The sequence below is a fragment of the Desarmillaria tabescens genome, assembly GCF_030435595.1.
Source record: "Desarmillaria tabescens strain CCBAS 213 chromosome Unknown EV420scaffold_14, whole genome shotgun sequence".
In the NCBI taxonomy this organism is placed as follows: domain Eukaryota; kingdom Fungi; phylum Basidiomycota; class Agaricomycetes; order Agaricales; family Physalacriaceae; genus Desarmillaria; species Desarmillaria tabescens.
Genome location: NW_026848313.1, coordinates 704,143 through 732,001, shown reverse-complemented (window position 1 = coordinate 732,001; position 27,859 = coordinate 704,143). Strand labels below are relative to the sequence as shown.

The 27,859-nt window shown below is 48.4% G+C and overlaps 14 protein-coding genes across 14 annotated transcripts; 6 read left to right on the top strand and 8 right to left on the bottom strand.

Moving 5' to 3' along the window:
- Positions 1-29: 29 nt before the first annotated feature.
- On the top strand, positions 30-2,541 carry EV420DRAFT_1675583 (uncharacterized protein; the record flags this gene model as incomplete). The annotated part of the gene is made up of 6 exons (XM_060479145.1): positions 30-250; positions 285-425; positions 478-681; positions 713-1,435; positions 1,458-1,595; positions 1,735-2,541. The coding sequence occupies 6 exons, from the start codon at positions 30-32 to the stop codon at positions 2,285-2,287; spliced, it is 1,980 nt and encodes a 659-aa protein (XP_060331947.1). The 3' UTR covers positions 2,288-2,541.
- A 236-nt stretch (positions 2,542-2,777) lies between these two features.
- Positions 2,778-3,545, bottom strand: EV420DRAFT_1268539 (P-loop containing nucleoside triphosphate hydrolase protein; the record flags this gene model as incomplete). The annotated part of the gene is made up of 3 exons (XM_060467451.1): positions 2,778-2,974; positions 3,040-3,318; positions 3,446-3,545. Coding segments are annotated over 3 exons (576 nt in total), but the record flags the coding sequence as incomplete, so codon positions are not given.
- Positions 3,546-3,799: 254 nt separating this feature from the next.
- Positions 3,800-5,071, bottom strand: EV420DRAFT_1620264 (eukaryotic porin-domain-containing protein; the record flags this gene model as incomplete). Its single annotated transcript, XM_060475556.1, has 5 exons — positions 3,800-3,892; positions 3,947-4,468; positions 4,521-4,616; positions 4,671-4,828; positions 4,885-5,071. 5 exons carry the CDS (start codon positions 5,069-5,071, stop codon positions 3,800-3,802), a joined length of 1,056 nt encoding a protein of 351 aa, XP_060331945.1.
- Positions 5,072-5,655: 584 nt separating this feature from the next.
- EV420DRAFT_287273 (glycosyltransferase family 15 protein) lies at positions 5,656-7,743 on the top strand. Its single transcript, XM_060481546.1, has 13 exons — positions 5,656-5,829; positions 5,881-6,194; positions 6,250-6,389; positions 6,439-6,448; positions 6,499-6,529; positions 6,591-6,637; positions 6,704-6,709; positions 6,761-6,834; positions 6,886-6,948; positions 6,998-7,090; positions 7,142-7,242; positions 7,308-7,476; positions 7,533-7,743. The coding sequence occupies exons 1-13, from the start codon at positions 5,773-5,775 to the stop codon at positions 7,580-7,582; spliced, it is 1,155 nt and encodes a 384-aa protein (XP_060331944.1). The 5' UTR covers positions 5,656-5,772; the 3' UTR covers positions 7,583-7,743.
- EV420DRAFT_287450 (glycosyltransferase family 15 protein) lies at positions 7,742-10,030 on the top strand. Its single transcript, XM_060481547.1, has 16 exons — positions 7,742-7,881; positions 7,937-8,126; positions 8,183-8,306; positions 8,363-8,502; positions 8,555-8,564; positions 8,620-8,650; positions 8,699-8,745; positions 8,794-8,799; positions 8,853-8,926; positions 8,975-9,037; positions 9,089-9,181; positions 9,229-9,329; positions 9,383-9,445; positions 9,497-9,515; positions 9,571-9,657; positions 9,710-10,030. Exons 1-16 carry the CDS (start codon positions 7,837-7,839, stop codon positions 9,757-9,759), a joined length of 1,143 nt encoding a protein of 380 aa, XP_060331943.1. The 5' UTR covers positions 7,742-7,836; the 3' UTR covers positions 9,760-10,030.
- Positions 9,961-13,696, bottom strand: EV420DRAFT_1269017 (kinase-like protein; the record flags this gene model as incomplete). The annotated part of the gene is made up of 12 exons (XM_060467472.1): positions 9,961-9,990; positions 10,043-10,200; positions 10,262-10,285; positions 10,335-10,604; positions 10,660-10,726; positions 10,789-10,939; positions 10,995-11,124; positions 11,175-11,211; positions 11,259-12,410; positions 12,463-12,582; positions 12,631-13,389; positions 13,439-13,696. 12 exons carry the CDS (start codon positions 13,694-13,696, stop codon positions 9,961-9,963), a joined length of 3,156 nt encoding a protein of 1,051 aa, XP_060331942.1.
- A 174-nt stretch (positions 13,697-13,870) lies between these two features.
- EV420DRAFT_1269056 (oligosaccharyl transferase subunit OST3/OST6 family) lies at positions 13,871-14,993 on the top strand (the record flags this gene model as incomplete). The annotated part of the gene is made up of 6 exons (XM_060467477.1): positions 13,871-14,016; positions 14,068-14,188; positions 14,240-14,343; positions 14,390-14,715; positions 14,766-14,918; positions 14,968-14,993. Coding segments are annotated over 6 exons (876 nt in total), but the record flags the coding sequence as incomplete, so codon positions are not given.
- Positions 14,994-15,109: 116 nt separating this feature from the next.
- On the top strand, positions 15,110-16,541 carry EV420DRAFT_1537499 (uncharacterized protein). The gene is made up of 4 exons (XM_060472946.1): positions 15,110-15,318; positions 15,366-15,670; positions 15,719-16,166; positions 16,223-16,541. Exons 1-4 carry the CDS (start codon positions 15,289-15,291, stop codon positions 16,502-16,504), a joined length of 1,065 nt encoding a protein of 354 aa, XP_060331940.1. The 5' UTR covers positions 15,110-15,288; the 3' UTR covers positions 16,505-16,541.
- A 126-nt stretch (positions 16,542-16,667) lies between these two features.
- EV420DRAFT_287146 (uncharacterized protein) lies at positions 16,668-18,441 on the top strand. The gene is made up of 3 exons (XM_060481545.1): positions 16,668-17,315; positions 17,362-18,113; positions 18,164-18,441. Exons 1-2 carry the CDS (start codon positions 16,894-16,896, stop codon positions 18,101-18,103), a joined length of 1,164 nt encoding a protein of 387 aa, XP_060331939.1. The 5' UTR covers positions 16,668-16,893; the 3' UTR covers positions 18,104-18,113; positions 18,164-18,441.
- A 288-nt stretch (positions 18,442-18,729) lies between these two features.
- EV420DRAFT_1269095 (uncharacterized protein) lies at positions 18,730-21,201 on the bottom strand (the record flags this gene model as incomplete). The annotated part of the gene is made up of 10 exons (XM_060467482.1): positions 18,730-19,146; positions 19,194-19,249; positions 19,301-19,376; positions 19,432-19,955; positions 20,010-20,162; positions 20,210-20,416; positions 20,469-20,557; positions 20,608-20,684; positions 20,732-21,073; positions 21,142-21,201. The coding sequence occupies 10 exons, from the start codon at positions 21,199-21,201 to the stop codon at positions 18,730-18,732; spliced, it is 2,001 nt and encodes a 666-aa protein (XP_060331938.1).
- Positions 21,202-21,265: 64 nt separating this feature from the next.
- Positions 21,266-23,150, bottom strand: EV420DRAFT_1333183 (uncharacterized protein). The gene is made up of 3 exons (XM_060468833.1): positions 22,988-23,150; positions 21,568-22,938; positions 21,266-21,518 (listed from the first exon to the last, which is right to left on the bottom strand). Exons 1-3 carry the CDS (start codon positions 23,020-23,022, stop codon positions 21,359-21,361), a joined length of 1,566 nt encoding a protein of 521 aa, XP_060331937.1. The 5' UTR covers positions 23,023-23,150; the 3' UTR covers positions 21,266-21,358.
- Positions 23,151-23,226: 76 nt separating this feature from the next.
- EV420DRAFT_287073 (uncharacterized protein) lies at positions 23,227-24,339 on the bottom strand. Its single transcript, XM_060481544.1, has 4 exons — positions 24,246-24,339; positions 24,070-24,188; positions 23,607-24,016; positions 23,227-23,554 (listed from the first exon to the last, which is right to left on the bottom strand). Exons 2-4 carry the CDS (start codon positions 24,077-24,079, stop codon positions 23,318-23,320), a joined length of 657 nt encoding a protein of 218 aa, XP_060331936.1. The 5' UTR covers positions 24,080-24,188; positions 24,246-24,339; the 3' UTR covers positions 23,227-23,317.
- Positions 24,340-25,600, bottom strand: EV420DRAFT_287072 (uncharacterized protein). Its single transcript, XM_060481543.1, has 5 exons — positions 25,337-25,600; positions 25,106-25,286; positions 24,836-25,053; positions 24,500-24,780; positions 24,340-24,449 (listed from the first exon to the last, which is right to left on the bottom strand). The coding sequence occupies exons 1-4, from the start codon at positions 25,551-25,553 to the stop codon at positions 24,593-24,595; spliced, it is 804 nt and encodes a 267-aa protein (XP_060331935.1). The 5' UTR covers positions 25,554-25,600; the 3' UTR covers positions 24,340-24,449; positions 24,500-24,592.
- A 28-nt stretch (positions 25,601-25,628) lies between these two features.
- EV420DRAFT_286995 (uncharacterized protein) lies at positions 25,629-27,585 on the bottom strand. The gene is made up of 9 exons (XM_060481542.1): positions 27,575-27,585; positions 27,018-27,520; positions 26,857-26,962; positions 26,798-26,807; positions 26,692-26,741; positions 26,443-26,643; positions 26,234-26,394; positions 26,054-26,172; positions 25,629-25,997 (listed from the first exon to the last, which is right to left on the bottom strand). The coding sequence occupies exons 2-9, from the start codon at positions 27,215-27,217 to the stop codon at positions 25,696-25,698; spliced, it is 1,149 nt and encodes a 382-aa protein (XP_060331934.1). The 5' UTR covers positions 27,218-27,520; positions 27,575-27,585; the 3' UTR covers positions 25,629-25,695.
- Between the last annotated feature and the right edge of the window lie 274 nt (positions 27,586-27,859).

Below are 27,859 nucleotides of genomic sequence, written 5' to 3'. Positions count from 1 at the left end.
GGACTCCCATTATCCCAGGATTATTCAAAATGGCCTCTACTTCGTCTGTCGCTGCTACCACTCAGCAAGTCGTCTTGCCTGATATCCCAGAGCTCTATGACCCCGCCTTTCTCGACATTCTTCTCCCAAAAAGCGCCCTCGCCACTGAGGCCTCCAGTGAGCCTGTCGCGACGCCTACTAATCCCATGATGCAGGCCCTTCAAGAGACGGCAAACCAAACCCTCACGGAGAACATGGCACCTACCCTGCAGTCTACCCTTTCGCCCACTTCTCGAAGCTTTCAGGGCCCTGGACGGATATCAAAGAGACAATCTCGCAGAGGTGTTGAGCAAGTCTTGGGCGGAGGATGCGCCCCTCACCCTTCATCTCATCTGGCAGCTGAGGAGTGTTCCTGACGGCAAGGGTGAAAAGGAGGCGTTCTACCGGCAAGTCTTTCATCGAAATATTCTTTCGTCAGTAGCTCATCCTTTCTTTCAGTGCCTTTGGCTGGCTGTATGACAATCATCCTCGTACTGCCATTTCCAATCTCCATCTCCTCTGCGAGCCCGTCTGCTTTAATGCTAAAATCAAAAACGATACCGGTCGTGCTCATGGGTACTGGAAGGACCTGCTCAACATCCTCGCTCTTGCTACCGTTGGTGAACTTGGGTCCGGCGAATCCACCTTCCTCCATCGTGGTAGGTCGGGCCGCACCTGCGAAGCAACGAGCCAGGGGAAATCGTTCTGTCCGTCGCCCACCTCCTAACAAACGCGTCAAGTCGAAAGCTCGCCAGGACCCGGAAGAGCACAACAGGGAGAGTCAGCGTCGGGCTCGAGAGGCTCGTGCCTCTGCCGGGTTGGAGCGGTATGAGGTCCTCACGTCCAAGCTCAAGGATCCTAAATTCCGTGCTCTATACATCGCCGTTGCCCGCTTGTTCGCCACTCGCCTCTGTACGGATATTTCCCTGTTGACTCAGTCTGAGTCCATCCCCGCATTGGCCGATCGTCTCTCCCTTCTTCGTCAGCTTTCTCTCGTCGGAAAATGGGCACCAAGTGCTGGTGGTTCTCATGATAGGTTCACAAACATTACTACGGCTGTCAGTTATCTCTTGCATGATTCACGCGCGAGCCTCCCCATTACGTTCCCCTCCTCCCTCGAATCCCCTATTATCGACCCCTTCCAAAAGGCCACTATCCTTCGTTCATTCCTCCAGCGTTGGATTCTTGCTCCCCTTCGTATGGCCTCTGAGATACCCGAGACATATATGTCGGCGAATCGGTGGAAAGAGATCAAATACACCCGTGTTCCCTCTTTGTGTATGAAGAACAACAACGAACTGTTCTTCAAGCACGATCCCGAGGGCTTCCAGGATTACATGATTGAGGTTGAGAGCAGAAAGAAGACTATAAGTGGCGCAACCCTTATGCCCAATGAAATCCTGCACCAAATCATTCAGTCATCTAACCGCTGGCAGCAGGAATCAGAGAAAGTATCCAAAGCTCGCAGAGTTCAAAAAGACCATTGCCGAGAACAGAGTGCGTGTAGCAGAGGCTCAGTGGAATACTCTCATCTCCAAACTGCGCGAGTCTGGATCCATCGACAATGCTATCGCTGTGTGCGACGTTTCTGGTTCCATGGGATATATCGGAGGCGGCGATGCCGAAGCTCCCATTCTGCCTGCCCTCGCCCTATCTCTAGTTCTCTCTAAACTCTCCAAACCGCCTTTCAACTGATGGCTTCATTACTTTTTCCAGCCGTCCTGAATTCGTTCGTATAGATCCTACCAAGTCACTCTACGATACCGTCAACGATATGGTCCAGACGAACTGGGAGATGAACACGAACTTCAATGCGGTATTTATGAAGCTTCTCCTTCCTCTAGCGGTCAAGCACAAAGTCAAGCAGGAGGATATGATCAAACGGCTCTTTGTGTTCTCGGATATGCAGTTTGACCAGGCGGACGGCCAGTCGAGCGATCCCGCAGCTTGGGAGACCAACTACGACAAGATTGAGGCAGCGTACATGGCCGCGGGATATGAGGTGCCTCAACTCGTCTTCTGGGACCTTGCTCGATATGGTACCACAGAAGTCACAGCGGAGCGGAAGGGGGTTGCCTTGATGAATGGATTCTCGCCCGCGTTGATGAAGGTATTCATGGGAGAAGGTGAAGAGGAAGAACTTGAGGGATGGGAGAAGCTCACAGAGGACAGCGAGAAGGCGAAGAAGGCGGATGAGTTTAATCCCTTGAATGTTATGAAGAAGTCGGTGATGAAGAAGAGTTTCGACGGGCTGGTCGTTGTCGATTAAAAGGTATACTAGTTTCATCCATAATTTGCATATTGTATTTCTATTCGCATTCACCCTCCTCACGCATACTTACCCCCCCCTCTGCACGTAGCCAATCACTTGTAATATTAGTATCTTTGTATGTACAATATACTTGACAGCTTTGATCGAAGTGTCCCTCAGAGAAATAACGGGCGCCACTTTTTTACAAACATAGCTCCTGCAAAATGATGCGCCGGTCGGTGAGAGTAGCTGTTACAGGTACAGATCCTGACTGCACCACTCTGCGCCGGTTTAACGTCACACAACAGAGACGGATCATTCAAGTGGTGCCCTTTAGCTGGATAGAAGACGATTCGTGTATGGCACTAGTACGATGCGCGGCGCTCAGGAGTATTTATATATTCATCATTCATGCAAGCTGCTCAAAATCTAATGCACCGAAAAGCCAAGCCCTAGCGAGACGCGGACGGCAGCCGACATTAAAGAAATCGATGGCATCTCTTTCGGCCTATACTGGCGGTAAGGACTGTTCATGACAATTACCCCCGGAAACTTGAATGAATCGGGTCCCTACTCGGCTTGCCTGCTCATCTGAATGTGTGATCCACACAATAGCTTTGAGTGCCGTGTTCTCCGAACGCAGGTCTTTCAGCAATGACTGCTCCACTAACAGCACCAGTTCCGGGTCCAAAGCAGACGTAGGTTCTGTTCGTACTTGCATCAGAAAGAAGTGGGAGAAAAGCGAGAACTAGATAGATAGAGATACTGACCGTCTAACAGAAGTACTTCGGCAGTATTCAAGCCCAGTGCAACTGCGAGTGCGATCCTCTGGGACTCTCCCCCTGATAGATTCGTCCATTCACGATCCCACAAGTTGTGATCAAGGCTCCAAGCGGCGCCCAAGTCAGTGATATTCTGGAAGGAGGATATGGGTTCCCCGGACCGGGCGGCCAACGACAGTACTTTGGTCACAAAGTCCCGCGGAGTACCAGGGAGAATGGGGGACCGCTGGGGGACATAGGCCACTTTTTTGCGGTAATTAGGTATGCCTGAGGGACGGTGAGCGGCAGATTACTTGGGGGAAAGTACTTGCTCGCCATAAGTCATTGGCGTTCTGCGAAAGTCAGGCTATTAGGGGGAAGGCAGCCAGGCGAGATACATGGGCGTACGATCCACGGTATAGAACAAGCCCATCGTATACATTAAGGTGGGCTATGCATTTCAGCAATGTCGTCTTTCCAGAACCACTTTTGCCCTGCAAGGCTATGACATCGCCTGCGACGAGTCAACAAATTAGATCAGAGCGTCGACAGCACACATACCTGCATTTACTACAAGATTAATGTCCGTAAATATCGGCTTGGTTGTTGCGAGCCTCGTTCGCGGACGAAATGTCTCGCAGTTCCAGCAAGTTTACCATGACTGTCAGGATCAAACAGGAAATTCAAATCACCGCAGTCATGAGTAGAGCGTGTATAAACGACGAAGATAATAACTGCGCCAATAATTTCTAGTCGTAAATACATTAAATCATGGTGGGGTGACGGCCATCTGTGCCTCCAGTTCTTCTTGTGAAAGTGATGTGCTCTCCATGATAACACCGAAACCGACTTTCGCAGCATTCTATCGCGATACAGTGAGCTAGACCATCAACTGCGATCAAAGATAAATACCAACCTTCCAGTGATCAATCTCTCCTGATAACATAAAGGTGAACGTGGGCGTAAATCGCTGTTCAAGCAATGCTGATACTTTTCCACCCGAGTCTACTTGAGCCCGGAACGTCGCCAACCGAAGATCGTACTTGACGCCCAAGGTTGCAATCGCGTCCCGACGGGCTGGTGCAGCAATCACCTGCAAGTCGGCAGCAACATCGACCTTTTCACTCAACTTTTGCCAGTACGTCGCCTGCAATATACCAGCCGGTTGGAAGTTTGCGGTCGCTATCCAGTTTTTGTCCGTACCAGTGAGCTTGGCAATGTAGCTCGTGGCGAGCTCTGATATTTCAGGAGCTGGTCGCTGATACAGACACTCAACACCGAGAGCGAGGTTTTTCGTCACTGATTGCAGGTAGCTGCCAATGTAGATACCCGTCAGATCTGTGGGCCAGGGATTCAGGGCTTTCCCATTCAGACTGTAGTCCTGTCCCTGATAATCGTGCTCTACTTGCAGTAAGTTGTGCCCGGGCTGGGACGACATCTGTATACCGCGTCAGGAAGACGTCTCGCATCGAATGCCACGACTAACGCACCTGGGCCTGGAATTTGGAGACATTTCCGGGTGACCAACCCTGGTTTAACCGGGCATTCACGTTTCCGTCGTGGTCCACTCCACCTTGCATGAATACCTGTGGGTAAAGTCTCAGGACGTCGTGTCAACAGTCCAGACGCAAATTACCCACTTTTTCATTGGCAAACATAGCACCGAAATTGTAGGAAGGAGCAGACGTTTGTGAACCCAATGCAAAGGAGTGGGTAACTTGAAATAGCGGGTTCATGGACATGCTCTTGGTGAGGTCGGCGCGAGCGCCATCGAAAAACAAATTTGTGAGATGGGTCGCTGGGAATGGCACGCTCAGTCACGTAGAGATACACAAAGCGATAGAGATGGCGCACCCTTGACTTCCTTCTGGAGATTTTCAACGTTGCCTGGGAATGGCAATCCGAGATCAGCCCGCCACTTTGCGAAGCGATTGTAGTAAGAAAATGGAGATTTGGAAGAGAGGGCGCCGGTCGACGAAGACGACGGTGAGGTAGAGGAGTCAGTGAGACCATTTTTTGTGGGTAGCGATACGGACGCCATTGTTGACCGACGCGCAAGCAATGGCTTCGTCGCTGCCCAAGCTGAGAAAAAAAGTGATGACAAACAACAGCAAATGAGTTGCGTCAAACCCTAACCCGAGGTTTTGCAGTTCCAGACTCTGATGTACCCAGTAAGTAGTATATAAGTATCTGCTGCTGCTAGTAGCTAACTGCGATGATTCAACCTGTCGGCGTTACTTCTGGTTGCTACATGCCATCGGATGCCACTACCCTGCAGTATCTTAGGACCAGTGGGCGGGTACTTACATACACCTGTATTTCCAGCAGGAATTCTTTTCAAGGTCCATTTCAAGGCGGTGTAAGGGCCGCCGTTCAGTACTGTCGACTTGAACTGCGTGTCCGATCCATCACATATTCATCTTTCAGCGACGCAACGGGTGCGCAGTTCCGTAGTTCCCACCGGGTTTACGCTAACGGAATCTTTCATTATCTTCAGAACGCCATTGAACATTCACATCATACTATCCTTACACAAGGCACAAGGGGAATCTGAATCAGCTGACGCCGAGCTGCGGATACTGCATAGGAAATCTCGGTTGCCAGTGGCGGAGGTTTCGCACTCCTTTTCAAGCAGTGCATCGTAATAATCTCGGCTCGCGCGGCTCCATTTTGTTTATTTTTGACTGCGCGTTCCTTTTAATACGTCCACGGCTCGGAGAACAATCCAATCTTTTCCCCCCCATGTATCTCCCAATGATGACACCGCGGCGGTATATTACCGTCGTGCTTGTCCTGGTTGTAAGTGCTTTCTGTTTCTCCTCATGTCGATCATGCTCAGTAGCATAACAGATTAGCATTCATTACATCTTGTCCATCGCTTTCGAGGATTACAAGCGCATCTCTTCTCTCAGTAACTGGGGCTCAAAACTGCATGTGTCCGAAGAAACGACTCAAGAAATCGGTTCGTATGCTGTGGCGCTCCCAGACATGCTATATCACAATGCTACGGAACGGGCCAATGCCACGTTTGTCCTGCTAGCGCGAAACAGCGACGTCAATGGAGTTGTCTCGAGCATGCAATCCGTCGAGGATCGTTTCAACAAGCATTATAATTATCCTTGGGTGCTACTCAACGATGAGCCATTTACGGATTCGTTCAAAGAGTGCGGGTTGTTTCACTATCGTCAACGCCGTCATTTCTGACGCTCTATTCATTAGGCGCGTCAGCGTCATTAGCAAGGCCCCGATTTCATTTGGGCTAATTCCCAAAGAGCACTGGGTTCAGCCTGACTGGATCGATGAAGATAGAGCGCGGTTAGGCCGCCAGAAGATGATGGCGCAGCGTATTATTTATGCCGGTGAGCTCGCAGTTACTCTAGATTCTTACCTATATTCATATCACCGCAGGCAGTGTACCGTATGCGAGGTTTCCCTTCTTTCTCTTCCCTGACTTACAAGCAATCGCAGTTATCGCAACATGTGTCGTTTTAACTCTGGGGTGAATATATCCGATGCTCGTACTGCCCGAATATGATCTCTGATGTCAAACGTCCACATAGTTCTTCTTTCATCACGAGCTTTTACAGCCATACCGGTACTATTGGAGGTGAGCTATAAATGGCAACAAGTGACTATGATGATTCTTATTGACCATCGCATGCTATCTGTCTAGAGTGGAGTGAGTCTAGCGTATAATCCATCTTCCACGCTGTTCTAACCGTTCTTCTAGACCAGATGTCCGATTCTTTTGTGATATAAATTACGATCCTTTCGTTTACATGCGGGAACATGATAAAGTATATAGTGAGTCAACATCCGTTATCAACTGTGAAGAGCTTCTCATCGTGTAACTAGGCTTCACAATCTCGCTAACGGAGTGGGCACCCACGATACCCACACTATGGAGTACGGTAAAAGGTGCGTGAAAATCGCCGGGAAGCTGATAGTGAAACTGAACTTGTTACAGAATTCATGGCAACTCACCCGGAATACATTGATCCACATAATGCCATGGACTATCTATCCAACAATGGTGGAGACTCATACAACCTCTGTCACTGTCAGTTTCTCATCATGATGTCGCCCTGACCGAGCTAACAAATAAATACAGTCTGGAGCAATTTTGAAATTGCAGATATGGACTTTTGGAGGTCGGAGGCTTATCAGGCCTTTTTCGATTTCCTAGAATCAAAAGGAGGTTTCTATTACGAGGTATGTTACGTTCTATTCTTGTCCATAGATACTGCTACTAAAAATATCCACCTCCGTATGTTTAGCGCTGGGGAGATGCCCCAGTCCACAGCATTGCTGCTGCCCTCTTCGCTCGAAGAGATCAGATTCACTTCTTCCGAGATATCGGTTACCGCCATGAATCATTCCAGCATTGTCCACAGGGTGATCAATGGTCAGCAGGAAGATGTTCATGCGATCCTTCAGACAGTTTCGGTAAGTATATGCTCATGGATACCTTTCCATGGATACAGGCTGATAATTTCCCGAAGATTATTCGCCAAATTCTTGCGTGAGGAAGTTTGAAAATTTGTTCTCATAACACCCAAATGCTGGCATTACCACTGTATCTAATAATATCACGATATAATTACGGGTTGTACGATAGTACAAACAGATGGAATTATTGGAGTAGCAGGCATGGAAACTGTTTGTACTGCAAATCTCGACGCGAAGTCATTGACTGCGCCGCGTGTGTGTCAGGTGCTGTGCACTGTACAAACCCTAACCCTATGAAAGATATATCTTTGCCGCAATTCTGCCGCGCAGGCCCAATACTCTTTGCCTTTGCCCACCATGATGACGCCCTGGCGTTATGTTGTACTCGTCCTGGGGATTATCGTATGCCACTACTCTGCTGGTTCTCATTATTGTCTGTCATTCACGGCTCTTACAGATTAGTCTGCACTACATACTGAGTTTTGCTCATCCGGGCTACGGTCAAGCAACATCACTTTCCAGCATCAAGACGCAATGGGGCGGTTCAAAACCACCATACCAAATACCTGTCCCCGATGACTACTATGTGCACAACAATGTAACTTCACCGCAGGGGCGAAAGGCTTCCGCAGCCATTGTCATGCTCGGTGCGTCCTTGGTTACCGTGTTGCTTTGATAGAGGCTCAATTTTTCGTTCTGACAGCTCGCAACAGCGATTTGAATGGCATTATTGTTAGTATGAAACAGATGGAGGATCGTTTCAATAAAAAGTTCCGGTATCCTTATGTGTTCTTGAATGAGCAACCGTTTTCAGATCAATTCAAGAGGTCGGACACGCTATTCACTTTTAGTCTTTCGAGACTCACCTTTCCTCAACCTTTAGCCGGGTTTCAGAGCTCACGGATGTTGACGTCAAGTTTGGACTTATCCCTCATGACCACTGGTACCAGCCTGACACCATAGACGAGGCCAAGGCGGCAGATGCTCGAGCAGATATGGTGAAGAATAACGTCATCTATGGAGGTGCGTTCGTATTTCAAACATATCTTCTTGATATGGCTGAACTATTGCGCAGGAAGCGTGCCGTTGGTGGGATTCCTACTTTGATTCGAACGTACACTGAAATTTCTTGGCATGCAGGTATAGGAATATGTGTCGGTTCAATTCCGGAGTGAGAATATCAATTTATGTGCCTAATTCCTTCTCAATCGTTCGCTAGTTTTTCTACAGACACGAGCTTTTAAAGCCGTACAAGTACTACTGGAGGTGAATCCACATATCCTACTTAATTCAGCACACTGACTTCTCGGTTAGAGTCGAGTATGGAAAATTTATCCTAAGCTTCACATCGGTGTTCTAATAATTGATAAAAGACCGGACGTCAAATTCTTTTGTGACCTTGACTACGATCCTTTCCTAATCATGCAAGACCAACACAAGGTTTACGGTATGCCTTGGTACGACCTTCCCTTTTTCAATCCTAATTGTGCCTCAGGTTTCACCGTATCTTTGTACGAATACGAGAGAACCATTCCGACGCTTTGGGCAGCTGTTCGCGGTGTGTCTGATCATGTATACATCGTCATAATGGTTTCTGACTCGGCCTTAGAATTCTTGGAAGCAAACCCAGGTATAACGCCTGAAGATAATGCCATGGATTTCCTCTCCGACGACGGAGGCCTAACGTACAACCGATGCCACTGTAAGCCGATAGGTTTCAACGCATCTGTTCACTGCTCAAGTTCACAGTCTGGAGCAATTTCGAGATCGGTGATCTTGACCTTTGGAGAGGTGAAGCGTATTCCAAATTTTTCGATTTCCTGGATTCCAAAGGCGGATTTTACTATGAGGTTTGCCATTCTTCTGTAATATTTGTCCCAGACTCATGACCGGGCCTGAACAGCGATGGGGTGATGCGCCTGTACACAGCATAGGAGCAGCGTTGTTTGCAAGGAAGGATCAAATAGTATGTGATGCCATGTCTTGTCCTCTATCATCCGACTGAAGTTCTTTCTAGCATTTCTTCAATGATATTGGCAAGTTTTTCCCAAGCTGATTAAACTCTTTTTGACCACTCATCGTGTTGTTCAGGCTATCGGCATGAACCGTTCCAGCATTGTCCTCAAGGCGAGGCACACAAGCGGGGAAAGTGTTGGTGCGATAGTACACAAAACTTTGGTGAGTTTCCATCCATACTGAAGCCTCAACCTGCTAACTAGTGTTTACACAGACTACGAGGGATACTCTTGCCTTAACCGATATGATAGACTATTTAGCTAGGGTTCAGAAGATGTATCCTTACAATAGCTAGGCAGTACCTCTGCTGGCATGCTATTTGCTTGTTTTCCTTTCCATCTATCCTGGATATACTTCAACCAATGCTAATGCAAGTATAACATACGAAATGCAAGATGATAATGATACGGTGGATATGCAATATGTGGTGAGACTCCAAAAGCCCAGAGAAAAGAGACAGCTGCATCATAGGATAGACTGGGAGTAGTATTGGAACTGGCAGATTCTCATAAATACGAGCGACGCGAATAATCAGCACGAACCTTACCGAGTCATATAATCGCGTCCAATGTGACCCCAAAGAACTGTCGATAAGACGGTCCACATGCTCTCCAATCAGTGAGTGTGTCAAGGAAGGCTGAAAGCGTTCCCGCAATTGATTGGCGGTTTGCTCCCCGGAAGCGGCAAAACATGGCAGCGCAGAATCTACAGGGTATTAGGTCAGCGTTGTTCTGACTCACTCGTAACGTTGCCAATGACTACGTACCCTTTTGCATTAGCTCAACGAGGGCTAGAGCCGAAGTCAATGAAACGCCAGAGAAAAGTCAATGGCAACGCACTGATGATTCTATCGCAGTGCTTCCTCGCAGCCTCAAATCCTTCCCTGAACAACCGCCTGAACTCCAAGAAAGACGGGCCTGTAGCACCACCCAAAACCTCTATATACTCTGAAGGAAATTTAAATGGAGCAGCCTCAAAGCCAATGTTTCCAGGCGTATTACTCAGTATAAATCCAAAGTCTATATGTATGAGGTGACCGTCCCTGTCTAAAAGGATATTCCCGTTGTGTCGATCTTTTATCTGCAAAAGATAGGTGATGACGGAATAGCCTAGATTCAGTTAGGATATACGTTGGAACCGGAGAACACCAGATTTGGTATTCACCTGCTAGAGACTTCGCGAAATTCCTTTGAGCACGAATGAATTTCGCCGATGAAGGGTCACCATATGTCTATTTGGTTGAGTGGCGTTCAGATGAGGAAAGGTGGCAATAAGGAGTAAAACCGAGCGCACACTTTTGAAATGGTCAAATAAAGTGACGTGACCCAGTCGACCTTGAGCGAGCCGACGAGCATATTCAGCTTTCTTGATCGAGTGAATGGAAGGCGCGTCCGTTATCGTTTCCACCAGTCCAGAAGAGCCTCCCGTTATGAGAATATGGAAACTGATAAACATGAAATACTGATCTAAACTAATAAGGAAGTGGGAGGTCGACTTACTATCTTGCCCAGCATTGACATTTTTCTTCCTCCCATATTCTTTGGAACTCACGAATGAGGTGAGTTGCTAGTTGTTCTTGCCGAAGATCACCGCCTGTCTTGACAATAACCGAGACACAATCCCAGTTTGCTAACGGAGTGTCAGTCGGATGTAGCTATGGCAAGCGACCAAGGTATTACCGAGATGCCCATATGGCGATCCATGCCTTATGCGACTCTATCAGACAGATGAGCGATTAATAAGGTGTGGAGATCGAACCAAACCTTTTTGGCTGCCCAAGATTCACCTAAAACGACCGCAGAAGGATCGGCTTTGTTTATCTCCCTCCTAATGATACCCTCGTCTTCAGCAGTTTTCCTTCCACTGAGATTGTCTATTCGCATGAGATTATCCATCTCTCTGTTTTCTCTCATCCGTTCCATCCGCTCTGCCTCCAACGCTAACATCTCTTGCATGATTCGCTCACGTATGGCAGAAGCTTCTGAAAGTTGCAGTCTCATTCGTGTTGGTTGGAGATGCTGCGATGATGGATGATCTGGGGGACCCAACCCAGAGGAATTTTTCGCTGAATGATCTCCTGGCGTTGTCAACCAACTGGAACCTGGAAGCCAGCTTATGGGACCCCATTGAGACTGTGATTCTGATGATGCGCCGTTCGTGACAGGTTCCCGAACAAGATTGGCGTTGAGCTGGGCCAGCATGATCGCAGCCGTCCGCATGCGCTCGGAATATTCATCAAGAGATAAGGCAGGACCGTTATCGACGTGATCAGGGACGGGTGACAAATGCGCGGAAGAATCAGAGGTACTGGATAAAGCACGGGCCATGGGTGCACCGCGTTCTGGTGAAGGGGAGGGCGGAATTGACGAGGACCGTGACCATGCAACCATATCGAGTTCCCTGTTCTTCGGAGTTGGGGGTAGCACAATGGAATCGGAAAGATCAACAGGTCGAGAACGAAGAGATTGATCGGATCCGTAGAGTTGTTCAACGAGGTCCATCTCTTCGTCAGATTCGTTAGGTGACGAGGGTGTTGGAGGTGAGGAGGCAGTAAAGATGGGAGAAAAGACTGGTGTGTGAACTGCAGCGGCCACGACATCGGTGTCATTCAGAGAGTCAGATTTGGGACTGTGGCGTGAAGGGAGTGGAGGAAATGGAATCAACTCCTTGGAGGCGCCCTTCTTTTCGTGTTCCTTAACAACTATTTTCTTCAAGACGTCTTTGTTGGCTCGTTTATTTGGATCGAAATCAAGGTCGTCGTTGAGGATTTCTATCAAGAGTACGTAGGGAGCGCGTTCGGCTGAGTTGAGAACAACACTTTCGCCGGGGGGAATTCGCACGATACGATGATGGGGTTGCGATCCTCCCACGGGACGGGGAGAATCTGACGAGGAGCACCACATAGGCATGCATACCTGTGTCTTTGTGTAAAAGAGGAGGCTATACAAAATGAGAAAAAAAAAATACCTCAGCTGGAAGTTGGTGGTTCAAAGCAGTCAACTCCGCCCTTAGAGCACTTATTCGCGCCGGTCTTGGAATATCGAGAAGCCGGTTTGAAATGCTTTCAAGAACTAGTAGAAATTGGATCTAAAAGACTGTTAGAGGAGAAGACTGATATCGTTGAATAAGAAGTACCTCTGATCGACAATAATGACTTCGAAGGAGGTGCGTCTGAGACGGCCCATCGTAAGACTGTAATAGATTATCGGCATAACTAATCGACACGGAACGTGGAGGAGGACGTGACGCGGAGACAGAAGGAGATGACTGATAGGGCGAAACAATTTGTTCAGTGTCGAGTTGGCCTAAAGGATCTTCCGACAGGCGCGATTTCCGTATTCCATTAAGATGTAAAGGTAAAGAGGGAGCTGTCTGTGCAGGACCGATGTTACGGTGTCTAACGGTCTTTTCTTCGTTAGATATAAATCCTGGGGATGGCGTGTGCTGAGATCCATCGCTGAGATCGTCGGCGTCGTCGTGATCATCATAGCTTGAGTCCAAGGAAGTTTTGCTTAAAATTGGACTAGCAGCAGGAGCCACCTCGTCACCATATCTGTTGATGCTCCGGTACCCAGTGCCTTCATCGTCCACTCTTCCCTGCTCTATGGCGACTTGGCCCACGATTTCTGTCAGCTTGGGCATAGCTGGGGCACCTGCGAGTACAACCCCGAGTCCCACGAGGGCCGGTTCGACTCGATGCTTAATTTTCTTCCGAGTAAAGCGAGACTGGAAAGAAGAACAGATGGATGAATAGGGTGCTGGAACCGGAGGTGGAAGGTCTCCAAATATAATTTCATGGCATTGATGAAGGATACGCTGGCATATCAAGAATGACTTGGAATTGTGTCGCGTACCAGAAAGATCCCGGAGACTTGCTTGCATGAACCAGAGTGTCTGCGAAAATGAATAACATCCAATAAAGTAAAAGATACTGCAGACGTACTATCATCGCAATATGAGTCGACCGGTGTGCAATATCGACTACGAAACATTCCAGAGCGCGAGACTTGGACGGCCTGGTCACCAAAAGATGGCAAATAAATCCCCAGACATCGGCAAGATCCTTGGTATCGAGCTGGCGCAGACGCGAGGTGATGTAATATGTAATTCCTATATTGTCCGAGTACAGAGCAAGGTACTGAAGGGCGACATGGACAGAGAAATAATTGATAAAGAGCCGGAGGAGAAGAGCATGGGACATGGAGGAGAAGAAGACAGTACCAGTACTTGCCCTGTACAGGGCCGCCGTGTGATCACGACACGTTACTGAAACTTTGCCTTCCACGTCCATCATCCATGTATTGGCAGGTCACTCTGCGCCTCTGCTTTTTTACTTCTACCCGTCGTGCTTGCTGCCGCCGACGACATACAAGCACAACTCGTCGATCTTGCTGCCGCTGGCAACGGCCTCATTCATCTCAATGCCCAGACATATGAACTATTGACCGCCTCCAACCGCAACTGGTCTGCTGCCATCCAGTTCACAGCACTGGACAAGCGGCGTAGATGTGAGCCATGCAGGTCAGTATCTATGTAGACCATCGCTATGTGCATCTTGTTAACTCTAAACAGGGAATTTGATCCATCGTGGACCGCAGTTGCCAAAGCCTGGGTAGCCGCCCCCAAGGAACATCGTGACGCCCATTTCTTTGGAACCTTAGACTTTGACGACGGTCAAACGGTCTTTGCGCAGGTATGTAGCCCATTCTTTCATGTCGTGACCACGCTCACATCATTTCCGCAGCTTGGAATGACCTCGGCGCCAGTCGTCTACATGTACCCTCCAACCCAAGGTCCTCGACAGCCTGCCAATGGAAAATATAATCCAATCAAATATGACTTCTCCAAGTATGTCGTTCGCGTTTCCTTTGGTACTATTCTTGACTTTCCGTAGTGGTTTCGAGGCTGGACCTCTGGCGGAGCAACTCTCCAATCATACCCCCGTTCCAATCCCATACAAAGCACCCATTGACTGGACTCGTTGGGGCACCTACATTACTGGTTTCCTGGGCGCCCTCTCCGTTCTTCGTTATATTGCACCGGTTCTCAAAAGCCGATGGACTTGGGCTGTCCTCTCGATCCTGAGTTCACTCATCTTCACTTCTGGCTACATGTTTACGCGTATCAGAAATGCTCCATACTCTGGTGCAAACGGTAATTGGATTGCTAATGGGTATCAAAACCAGTTCGGGCAAGAGGTTCAAGTCATAGCCTTAGTTTGTACGTCGATTGCCTATCTCTGTGTGTAATTTTCTTAACTTTTGATGCAGATGGTCTCCTCGCGTTTTCCTTCCTGATGCTTACTGTCATCGTGCCCTACCAGACATCTGCTTCTCGACAAAGGCTGCAGGTATATCTTTGGGTTGGAATCATCATGATCATCTATTCTGTCCTAGTCAGCATTTTCAGAGTCAAGAACAGAGGTAAGTTTAACCCTACATTACTTATAATATAAAGCTGATATCTTTCGAGGTTATCCATTCCGTTTGTTCCTGTAGATACGTTCCTGGCCGTGCTAAAAGCAGGCTCAAAATATAGTAGATATGAAAGTAAAATGCTATCGATTCGCGGCAACGAGCACATTGAAAAGCATATATGTAAGGCAAAATATGAATCCCCGCCAACTCCGGCTTCGAATTCCATAAAACAAGTGATCACTCTCTCCAGAACCGCTAGGAACATGCGACTAACGACTTCTTTTCTCTGAAGAACTTTCTCGGCGCCTACTCTTTTTTTTTGGTGAAGAGTCACTTCCGGGTCCGTCTCTTACCATCACCCCCATTCACAAGAAGCATGTTGTCCATGGACAGAATACGATGCTCAGTAAGATTTATTTTCCCAAACACTTCGCAAACTTGATAGATTTTCAGTACTTCGCTCGTGACGGCACGGCACTGGGACCATGTCCTTATGGATCGTCGTGCAAGTATATACACCCGGACGACGACGACTGGGGCACAGCAAGGTCTTTCTACGGAACGGGCCCTCAACCCTCTCCCCCTAAGCGACCCCGTCTACCAGCCACTGTGACGACTTTGAGAGAAGCTGAGCTTCTTGCAAAGTTCCACTATATCGATCTGGACCGTTCTTCACCATGGCCTACAGACCGCGAAGCTCTGCGATACAGGCCACCCGTTCCTTCAAGCGAAGACGCGTATCTCCAGCATATATCAACGTAAGAGCGCGTCCATCTTACCTACCGATCGCTGACATTCTCCTCAAGTCTCTTTGTACAAGGTATCCGTAGGCAGCTAGCAATCCAAGAGTGCGCTACACGGCGCCAAGAAATCCGACAAGTATCTGAAGCTTTTCCGAACGGCAACCAGACGAGTGGTATTTCAGAATTAGAGAGATATAAGGATCTCGATTCTCTCGAGAGCAAGCTGGGGCATCTCATGGCTGAGACGCTAGGCGACCTTGGTGAACTTCCCGAACCGGCTACACTGCAGACCATGGAGACATACGTTGAGGGTCTGTATGCATGGATGAAGGATTCCCGAGATCGGGTAGAATATGCGGTCAAATATCTCAAGGAAAATGGCCATAAGATCTGGATACGCGAGCGAAAAGTCAAGGATGTCAGTCCCCAAGTGATGGATAACTTTAAGATATTCCTGCAGACCCGAATCGCCAGAATCGAAGGGCAGATCATACGTGGGAACGCTGAGCTGGTACGTAAAGTTCCTCATAAAGGTTTATATGGAGCCAGGATTGAAATAATTCATAGGTGAAGCATAAGGTCGTCGAAGTCGAGAGGATGAGTGATTGTGGGGATGAAGAGTACGGCGCGTTGATGGCCGCGATGAAGGAGCTAAAAACAGCCCATCCGATGTGGGATCTCCAGGCAGCAGGAGAAACGGTGTTGAGATCGAAGCTACAACCGGTCTTGGACAAGTTCGAGAATGTTGCCATGGCTCGTCTAGAAGATAAGTTGGCTGCAGTATTTGGCCAAAGTTTCCTGCACCAGTACGGACTTGGAAATGGTGCAACTTCGGTCAAAAAAATGTAACTCTTAGACAAGTTAATTCTGTATATTTTTTTTCAAAGACACTGCGGATGTGTAGATTCCCTTTCATAAGCGAGCTTGCTGGACTTTGAGCCTTTGACGGACAGAAAATAGTGAAATGCAAAGTCACGATAGGCATGACGTTCAAAGTCCGACGAGACTTGCACCCATACTTCGATGGCCAGGCAAATCCGATGTCGCGTACGTAACATTCTTGAAGCTTATCAAGGTTCACCATCTTGAAAGACAACCAGTACTACAGAAGCGACGGTACCCCAATCGACAGAGGCTGCCCAAGGCCGTCTTACTGCTATTTTGTTCATCCATCGGACGCAGAGTGGCATTCACTCACTCCAGGTCGACGTTCTGACTCGTCCAAGTTCACGACAACAATGCCCTCGCCCACAAGGGACCCCCGTCGGCGTCCTAGCACGGATTCCATGGGCTCTACTCGACGCGAAAGCAATGCCAGACGGTCGCCGTCGCCTGTACTAGGTCCTAGTTCGCGACCAGAAAGACGAGCCAGGGATAGCAGAGTCACCGACAATTCAAGTTGGGCGAAATCAGCGCCACCGTCGGCTACCAGCTCCTCGTTTCCACCTCCGATTTCTGCGACCTCGACCTCTTTCGTGTCGCCTCCACCACCCCCGCCGCCGTCGACTAACGTGGTCCAGCCACCGCCTCCACCTCCACCGGGGCCCACTGTTCTTGATCCCATCCCGCCTCCACCGGATCACCCAACATTAGGACTGAAACAGCCCAAATATGAACTGTCAACCGAGGAGAAGAGAAAAATTTGGGAACAAAGGCTAAAGTATGCGTCTTTACACAGTTTATATAACAGCTAACGCTCTCTCAAGTCATTGGGTTGCCTGGAACAAGATGCGTGCATCTATCATGGTGCTCGAGGAAAGGGTCAAAGTAACACAAAACCTTATTGATAGCCTTCCTCCGTCAAATTCTGTCGCATCCTGTTCGAAAGAGCTCGAGCGTCTCAAACAGGAGCTAAGCGACCACCACGCCCGGTTCAAGCATCACTTCAACAAAATCGTGGAAACCGATAGTTGGCCCATGGCTCCTCGGCCTGAACAAGGCGTCATCGAGAATAAATACGCAGATATGGTCAAGTTGGTTGATACAGTGACGAAAAACGTCAGCGAATTGAATATTTCTATAAACAAGACGCGGGAGGACCAGTTTGGTCCGGAAGAAACGACGACAATTTCCAGCCGAAAACGGCGGCGATTGTCGGACGGTGGACTCGACGATTCCACTTTCAATGCCGCTGAGCTACGGGAGGGAATCGACGCAGTAGAGAGCCAATTACTTGACTTGCAAAATTTACTTCTTAACCACGACAATGACATTCAAGCCGAAGTCATCGCGCTAATGGAAAACCGGTACGAGGAGCTTGAAACGGCCAGGAATGCAGGGACAGATCCAGAGGCCCAGTTTCGCCAAATGTCGAGCATTAGGCTCCACACCGTAGAGCAACAACTCGGAGAGGTCGCTGTCGAGATGGCAGATGTTATGACTAAGGCGGCTGGAAGGGACGCAGACCAGGATGAAGTGAAGAGGGAAAACTGCTGCTTTACAAGATGACATTCACAAAGTAAAATACCTCCCTTTGCCCAGATTATGTTATGCTCACTATAGCCGCAGCTTCAAGCGCGAGTCCAAATCTGGGAGATCGGAGAAAAAGAAAGCATTCGGCGGATGGATGCAATCAAAGCTGCTCTGGACGACTACAAATCCAATCCTGCGGCGCCGCCTGTGCCCATCTCGCCAGAGCATCTTCGCCCACACATCGAGTCGGTCGTTCTACCTGTGATACGTGAGAATGTGCAGTCGATGATCGACCAACTGAGGGAGAATATCCAGCAAAGTATCGTTCAGAGAGAGATGGAGATCTATGGAGCTGTCTGGGATAAACTCAAGTTGGCAGGGAGTATATCGGAGGCGGTTGTAGCGCGCATGGAGGCGCCACCGAGTGCATCAACTGTTCCCGCACCAAAGTAGCTCGCTGTACCGCTGGGTTATACGCTTTCTACTATCTATTTGTGTTATTTTGGGCGGAGAGGAACAGTATGCAATGTTGTCAAATTGAAACGAACATTGCATATAAGCAATGCGAACCTTAGTTCTCGATACAGAGTCAGTATACATCCGCCCTGGAGGTCCTTCGTGGTCCGTACTACTAATATACTACCGCTGTGCAATAATTAAAACTACGTGACTTCGGGCTGGGCTTCGTCATCATCATCCTGAGGTAGTCTACGAGCCGACCTCACGCTTGACCTCGCACTTCTCACTACAGTGGGCCGACGGCTAGTCGTCCTCACACTGGATCGTGTGCTCATAATCACAGCCTCGTCTTTTGGTCGTTTCTTCTGGGGAGTAAACGACAGTGCACGGATGAACACTCGTATCGGATAGAGCAGTTTCGTTAGAGCTGCTCGCACAGGCGCTACCACGCCGCCCTCCTGTATCTCGATCTCTCTTTGCCGTCTTTCACTGCGGTAAAGAAGCATCATCACCCACACTGTGAGGGTGGTCAGTGGGAGCGCGACAGCGAAGTATATGGGGATACTGCCGGGCATTTTTGGGTCCCCAGTGATTTCATGCGTGTTCATCCCTAAAAATGCCTGCTTCATTGTCAGATTGGGCTGCGTATTGTGCGTCAGATGCTTACCGCACATAATGACGCAGGAAGATAGATCATAGTGATATACGCGATTTGCTTCATAGCTGCGAGATTTGTTAAATCCGATGTAGATCAAGAAGAGAAAACCTACTCACCAGCACTATCGCGCAATGCTGCCTCACTCAGCCGCTGCCTCCTTTTGCTATCTTCGATTGCCACGCTACTAAACGCCTGTATCGTCAAAGTAAGAAAGAGGAACTAAACCCAGTTCCATGTCAACACTAACTAAATTCATAGCATTGCCTAGACGTTCATCCAACATAGCTCTAGTGGCCTCAAGGCGCTTGATATCCATGAGAAGAGTATTGCATTCCTTCTGAACAACCACTTGGGAAGGCAAATCTGCAGGAATACCTGGATGGGGGGTATCCACCAGAAATGCTACCGTTTTCCTGAAATCCTCGAGCAGCTCCTGGTAGTGCAACAAATGCGCGCGCAAGACGTGTAGTTGGTGTATATACGCGTGCGTACGTTCATGGGCATCCATATTATGCTCGGGTGGTGGGGGGGCCTGGGGCGCATCGTTGGAGGAGGCAGGGATAGGATCCGTAGTGGCAACAGATGGACTAGGCTTTGGCGCTTCGTATATGCGAAGCGTCGAAAGCGTGTGGGCTTCGAGCCAGACGACCTCCGTCGTAAGGGCTTCCAGAACTTCGTCCCACGCGTAAAGGGCATACCATAACTGTGCAAGGACGAGCAAGGTAGCATCCGCAGAGACGCGATATAATTCTGTCCAATAAACAGAGCGACCTATCATCATAGTTAGCGGGATGTCTACATCCAAGGCCCATGAGAAGTCCGAACCTGTTGCCATGATTCTTGCATGTAGGCTATCTGCGGTTGTGGTTCCGTGCTGAGTAGGGGGAGGTAAATACGTTATAACAGTACTAGGACTCGGATGGTCGATGGAGCGGCGAACAGCATGTATACCAATCAAGTCATGATCCAGGAGTGTATCTGTGCGGTGTGAGCTGGGGACACAGCATGCAATAATTGACACCCACTAGTACTTTGTAAAAGCAAAGGCTGGTCGGTATCAATGATAGTTTGCTCGTTGAAAAAATTAGAGGGTATAGAAAAGTCATAGGAAGTGTCTCCGTTTTGGGGTATCGTGTTCGTGCTAGGAGGATAACTAGAGGGAGCAGGCGTAGGTGCAGATGTGTGGACGCGGTTAGGCCGGGTCAGGACAAACATCAACGTTAAAGTGATATCTACGAAAATGATTTCAGCGCAGGAATTCGGATTAAAGGCCTTAGTGCTTACGGTCGCCCCGTCCTGGAAGAAATTGTTCCTGATACCGGCAAGGTATCCAACCAAGGGAAGAAGAGAAGAAGAAGGGATCAATAGTGAACCTATGAACCTTTTAGTGAGCGGTGACAGTAAATAATATAGAGAAACCCACCTTGTTCCGAGCATCTGCAGCACCGGCCCGTTCAAGGTATCAACGAAGAATGTTTGAGTACGGGTGTCTGGAGGCGCCTGGCAGGTACATTAGAACAGAAAGACAGGAATATTAGAGTACCTACAGGGTTCGTCAGTGCATCCCAGAACTGATTTATGCTGTCCGTATCGCCGCGAACAACCCACCCAGGTTCCCGACTCGTCTTGGCATGGAACCGGCCCTCCTTCAGAATATTCAACCTGTATACCATACAAGCAGACGACCGGGGTGTAGATCGTAAGTGCCTGCCTTGGTTTCTCCATCGTGGTTCTATAATATCGTGTATACCGCTCTTTTTCTGCTGACTCTTTGTCCAGTTGGGAAAGAGACTGTGAGGATACCGTCGCCAGTTATCGGCCTCATTATTAAAGGGATATTCAGCATCTGACTCGTGAGTCTGTCGTCGTGGAGCGACTTCTGTAGAGAGCTGTTCTGGATCTATCTGTTTATAATTCTTGTTGAGACGCATTACCGGCAGAATGGGAGTGTACTGACTGCATCTTCAATGTCAATAAAAGGCCAAGGACCGCTAGGCGTCCCATGTCGGTTGGGCATTGCAATTTTCGACTTGGTGGAGCAGTAATACTAAGAGACATCATGGGGGATGATGGGTAGCCGCCATCATTTGTCTGGAACAGGGCGCCTACCACGCGAGCACTTGTCAAATTTGTTACAGCTGTTTCATCTATAATACATTCTTTTCTTGACTTCATCACAGCCCAACAACTCCCGTTCGCATGTCTATACAATCTACAACGCAGTATCCACCCTGAGGAACATACTGCCTAGTAATCATCTTGATAGCCTCTTGTGCAACCAGACCACCGAGCATAGCTGCAGTATTAGGCAGATCAGCTGTAGGAGATCGCGTACTAAGAAGTATAAGCATCAAAGGGGCTAAGCATCACGGAAAAAACTTACATCTCTCCGACGGCATCATCTATCTCCTCACCAAGCTCCGTGCCAGGCGGCAGCATCCCCGCAATTTGCGTCCTAATCTCCTCTGCCGATACCTTGGCGTTAACGCTTTCACCAGCGCCACTACTTTCCAGAACCTCCCTGACTGCCCTCAGCGCCAAATGCACGCTCGTGTCTTTTGGACTGGTCGCCATCGCCTCACCAACTCGGTTCACGTCCTTGTCGAACGCGCCCCACTTTTCCCCCAAAAAGACTTGCACCCCGTGTGCGTTCCGAATGAACGTTTCGATAAGATCATCTGGAATATCACCTGCATTCGCTGGGATCAACGATTTGAACACCTCCTTGTCGGCATTGAACTGGTCTTTATACATCCTCTGCAGGTGAATATACGTTTCCGTCGAAGCCTTCATATCTGGCAGCGCTGGAGAAACGGGCAACACGTGTGGCTCCCGCTCCGTGAATCGCTTGAGTGCTGTCAAAAGGGCGTGCACAGTATCTGGGATGGCAGGCGGAGCAAGCTTTGTGTCGAGATGTGGAAAGATGTCTTGGGTGAGTGCGGAAGGAAGGGATATTGGCGTCCAGATGCGATACGCCTGAGCATGCGCCTCATCAAAATTCTCCTCGTCCTGTTTTAATTTGAGTGAGAGAATGAGTGCTTTCAACGCGTTTTTCTCTTCCTGGGTCTTTGGGGTATGAGAAATGAGTGATCTGGCGTGTATAAGAATGGGAATGTATGGGATATGCGCATGCTCTGTAGGGTCCATTTCGTTAAACTTGAGAGACTTGGAATGCTCAAGTAGAGCAGGGAACGGATCATATATTCGCAGAGATGGAGGTGTCTCGGTATGGGATTCAATGATAGGGTGCGGATGATGCTGGATGAAAAATTCGGCAAGGAAACCGGATGAAGAGACAACTAGAAGAGCAGGTGTCGTTGGCGACGACCACAATGTGTCGGAGAGGGTTTGCAGTTGACTTGGAGGAAGATTATGAGTGATAATAAGCGTAAATTTACTGAGAAAATCGAGCGACGACACTACGCTGGCCACAGGTGTCGAAGTCACCGCCTCTCCCGTCACGCCATCATTGAGCTCGCTCAGAAGGCGTACAGCTTCGGATGCACGATGTTTCCCAATTGAAGAAGGGCCTTCCAGGAAGAAGTTGTTACCAGCATCGGAAGCACTGGTAATGGCATCATCAAGAATGGTAAAGTGGCCGATCCCTGGTAGGACTAGATTCTTTAGGATCGATGTTGATGTGGCTGACGACGACAAGACCAAAACTCGCGACTCTTCGAGCAAATTTTGACCAGAGGCAGCCCATAGCCTGAGCTGACGGTCATATCGACGAGTTTTGCTGTCTGGCTGAGCGCTGCAAGTTCTCAGCATTCATGCAAACCGCGATTTCTAAGCATACACACCTAGTAATGATCTCCGGTGTTATTGTTATTGACATCGTAGCGTTCAAGAAAGGAGCGAATTTCTCCTGCTCAACGAAGACCACACAGAGGGAAAAGAGAGGCAACGATGAGGTACGAAGGAAAGAAATGGGGAGGCGGAACGAAGTGAAGGGCAACCGTGACAGTGTGGCTGTGCTTCTAATCAATACCGTTTGACCGACAAGGCTTGAGCAACGGTTCTACCAGACGCGAGTTGGACTCAACATGCTACTATCATAACTTGTTCAATGTGTTTTAACACGAATATTACGACGCATTATACATTCAACGTTCAGTCTGTTGAACGCTCATTCAAGTCTCCATCTCCATAATCACTAGTTGCCCGTTTCCCTTTTCTGACATCTCAATTGACGGCGCCATGCATTTCTGCAAGCCCTGCCAAAACCTCTCTTTATGTTCTTGCCACGTATTCTCCTCTTGCACTCGAAAATCCGCTAGAATGGGTTCCAAGGCCGATCTTACTACAGATGCCGCCCGCTTTTGCAGTATACTTTGTTGCGTATATGGCTTCTTCTCACATTCAACTTTCTGGGTCAACCATCAGCAAAGCACGGTAAAATAAATCCCACAGGCCACACACCTCTTCAAGTTTATTTCTGATAGCCAACGCTTCCGACAATAGGTCTCCGATGCGTGACGATACGGAGTTCAGAGGAAAATTAAAAGATTTATAGTGCTTCACGAGTGTATCGGCGATACGGCGAGCATGGTTTCTATTCGTCTCCATCCAATGATGGAGCTCGTTGATATGGGCACTCATTTTGGCCAGAACCGATGGTTCATGGAGAGCACTAAGGAGCACCATATCCACTTTAAGCCTATCGTTTGCCAACGTCTCAACGGAGTTGATTTGTTCCAACTCAGGAAGGACTGTCTTCGGTGTTATTTTCAACATCGATACCCATGGATAGGGCAAGCCTTTGTGACTGATGGCGACGGTCCACGCATTTATCCAGTGTTTCCAGCTGGACCACAGCATCAATAAATGGTCTATACAACTGTCAGAACCATACTCTTAGTTAACTATTGTTGAAAAGACATACTCCAATACATGCAAGAAATCCTCCTGCGCTGGAAAGGAAGTAACACCTTGGTTATTTGAACCGTCGTCTTCCACAAACGTATCCGAAGCAAAGTTCCTCGACGACATTTCGTAGGGCAACTAAAGACAAAGTGTTCTTAGTTAACGTGAAAAAATATACAGTGAAGTAGCTCATACCAGAGGAGCTACGTCTTTCAAGAGCAATAAGAGATAGGCTCAGGTTCGTGGGAATAAAAGACTGCCGCCGAGTTTAGGAAGCAGTAAAGAGCTTTAAGAAGGCCGCGACAACTAGACTATATGGAAGTTACCATTAATCAATTACGAGAAGGGGGATCTTCCACTGAGGCAGCATGTTAAGCACATGTAGACATTCGACGATTACTGGACGGAACGTCAACAGACATGATCTCACTGAAATGAGCGAATCTTACTTCACGGCATTGTCCCATTGAAAGAATCACAGATAAATCATGGAAACATCGAGAAGGCCTTCAGAAAGGCAGCCCCAAGATCCAAAACTGATGTTAAAAGTGCACTACTTTTTTCTTACGTACGGGAGGATTCCGATTCGAAAGCACCACTTGTCGCTGAGCAGCCTTTTCATCTCGCTCCACTTCATGGTGCTTTCTTTTGAAAACATGAAAGCCATCTTCGTCAGCACCAACGCCCACATCTTCATCTACAACGAAAACGGAAGGATTATGCGTCAGATCTAAAGGAGGAAAGGTGTTAGCCGCCATGAACCCAAAATGTTAAGGCATACCGACCTTTCTTTCTGAGCTCGCAGTCCTTCGCAAGATGAGAGGTGTCCCCGCAAATTTTGCAGCACCCTCCATTCGGATATACTCCTTTCTCCTTGTTCTGTGGACAGGACGATGCTAGGTGTCCCTGACCGCTGCAGACGAAGCAGGAAGCAAAAGGGAAAGGATTCGACGGATCTGAAGGTTTTCTACACTTGGACAAAGTATGCTTGGTGGAGCCACATCTAGTATACCATTCCTTAAGCACTTGAAGATGACCGAAACATGGGAGCGGACCTATAGCAGATACCGACGACGGTCTTTCCTGGCTTCCCATTTGTGTCTTGGATCTTCGTCTTGGGGCAATTTCTGGCTGCATGGCCTCTTTCACGGCATGCGAAACACGTTATGAGGGCGTCGCGTTCAGCTATTCGTTGTTGGCGGCGAAGTTCAGATGCGGCAGCTCTACTGGCTTTTGCTAGCAAGCTACATGGATACGAAGCAATATAGTAAAAGCTGAATACGCACTTTTTCCTTGCTTCGAATGTGCATTATTCCTACCATCTACTGCTGCCTTGGAATTGCCTTCTTGTTTTGAACGTTTCTTTTTCCTTGGTGGGACATTTTCGGCTGTTGGTTCGTCTATCGCCTCAAGAACTGTAGGATCTGCAGTTTCTGCTGGTGTCGTTGCAAGTCCAGCTTCAAGATAGGTTCGCTTCCGTCCGAAATTCGTTACACGGGTCATTGGAGAGGCCAAGTAGATGGCGGTCTTGAGCAAGTGTAGTGTATCTTTTTGTTCCCACGGTCCCACATATACAATCCGGCAGGCGGGACTATGTAGTAAGTAATTGTTTTACATTCAACAGTACTGTTACATTCTGTGTGCCCTAATTGTACTGGGAAAAATGGTAGTCGGTGTATCCTTTCTTCTCGCTTTCTTCATCTCCGCCATGTCCATAAAGCGCCGTGAAATCCGGCTGTCCATCCAATGGTTTTCCGTATTGCAGCCTCTTAGAAAAGTCGGGATGCGCGACCCAAAGGATACCAAAGAACACTCCAGCCACTTTACCCTGGCTAATCAACTGGGCGGCCTCTTCGCCTGTGTATCCGCCGTTCACAAACGCGGTGGAATGTTTGATGAGCGGCAAGTACGAAGCGAGAACATCGTGTTTCGTGCCACGTTTTGCACCTGTTATATGGGCACTTCAGTCAGTCAAAGCAACGGGTAGAGAGGATATTACGTGCCGTCAACCACTTGATCCAGGCCGTCAACGTAACGGACGAGGTTAATATATGCCAAACCAAACTTACCGGCTTCAGAGATAAAGTAGCCGAACGTGTCTAGTGTCTCTTGAAGAGGCATTCTGTCGAGTTTCAACGTCAATAATATGCCTGTAATTTCGAAAATGGAGACTGATACGCTACCCCATGTCATTGTAGCCTCCGGTAGGGTTGAGTTTGATACCAACACGGTCCGCACCCCAAACCTCTATCAATGCCTTGAGCACTTCCAAGCCGAACCTAGACCGGTTTTCGACACTACCACCCCACTCATCGATCCTCTTGTTCGAAGTGCTATCGAGGAACTAACAAGCATTAACTCCCACACTGAACAAAAGAAACGACGAACAAACCTGGTGGACCAAGTACCCATTTGCGCCATGTATCTCGACACCGTCAAAGCCTGCTGCTTTGGCATTGATTGCTGCTTGCTTCCATTGTGCAACGAGGACGCGGGGGTCATCGATGGCAGTGGGGGTTACGTAGCCTGGCTGGCCGGGAAGGTAACGAAACTTGCCTCCGCGAGCTGCAATAGCTGAGGGTGCATAGACGGGCTAAGAGAAAAGTCAGTTGCGAGCAAGAATTTGGCGTAGTACACGTACTTCTCCGGAAGCAATTTGTTCAGGAGCATCAGGATGATTAACACGGCCAACTGGAAAAATTTCGCGTTGGAGTACAAAGCAAAGCGAAAAGAATCTATGTGCTCACGATGCCATAGCTGGAATACGACTTAGTCTTCGGTTATCATAGTGTACGAAAAGGCATACCTGGGCAAAAATCGCACCGCCCTCGGCATGTACAACGTCGGTAACCTTCTTCCATCCCTTCACTTGTTCCGATGACCAGATACCAGGAACGTTCTTCCATTCGGTCCTTTTGCTTTATGAGCCGCATAGAAGGATAAAGACGTCGACATTGTCACGCTTACCCCTGCTGGGTAATGAGTACCCCTTCCGTTACGATCAGGCCTGCGCCTCCAGCAGCGCGTTGTCTATAGTATTCGACGTTGATATCGTTGGGAACGTTGGTTGGAACTGAGCGACCACGCGTCATGGGAGACATGAAGACGCGGTTTCTCAGCGTGATCGGTCCGAGCTGAAGAGGTTGGAAGAGAGCTTGCAAGGCCATTGTGATACTAGTGGAATGTTTGCAATCGATATCATTAGCAGCCTTTTATCCTGGGGCTAGTAACAAAATCAAATCAATTTTCTTGTTAAAAATTGATGTTTCGAGGGCCGTATACGTGATCTTGTTTGATGAACTTCCTTGTGACATTGAAGGTGTCGGAAGCAACTAGCTTGCTTAAGGGTTCAATTTCACAGGTTGGACATTCTAATCCCATTGATTGCGGCGTAGGACCATACAGCACCGAATCACGGTAGTTCGCAAGTCTAAAGGAAGTTGACTTCGCCCGATTTACCGAGGCCGGCCCTGACCATTCCATGGAGTCATTACAAAGACAGGCTCATGTTATTTGTTACTTACAAGAACACGACCAACTTCTTTCGGGGTGATCTGTCCAAGAAGCTGGCCAAAGGTATACAACTTGTCCAGTAATTCTCATGACGTACGTGTTTTCTCCTCTTCAGGCCGTAGCATTCTGTAATTCCTTTCTTGACCCGCATAATTTCAGCCAAGGTTGATCGTGAAATACTTACCCTTGTCGACAGATGAGGACTTTTCTGTCACGACCAAGTCGGCGGTCACCCGTCGCGCCGCGTGTAATGAGTTATTGAATTTATTAAACACGTTGATAGGGATTGAGTAGTT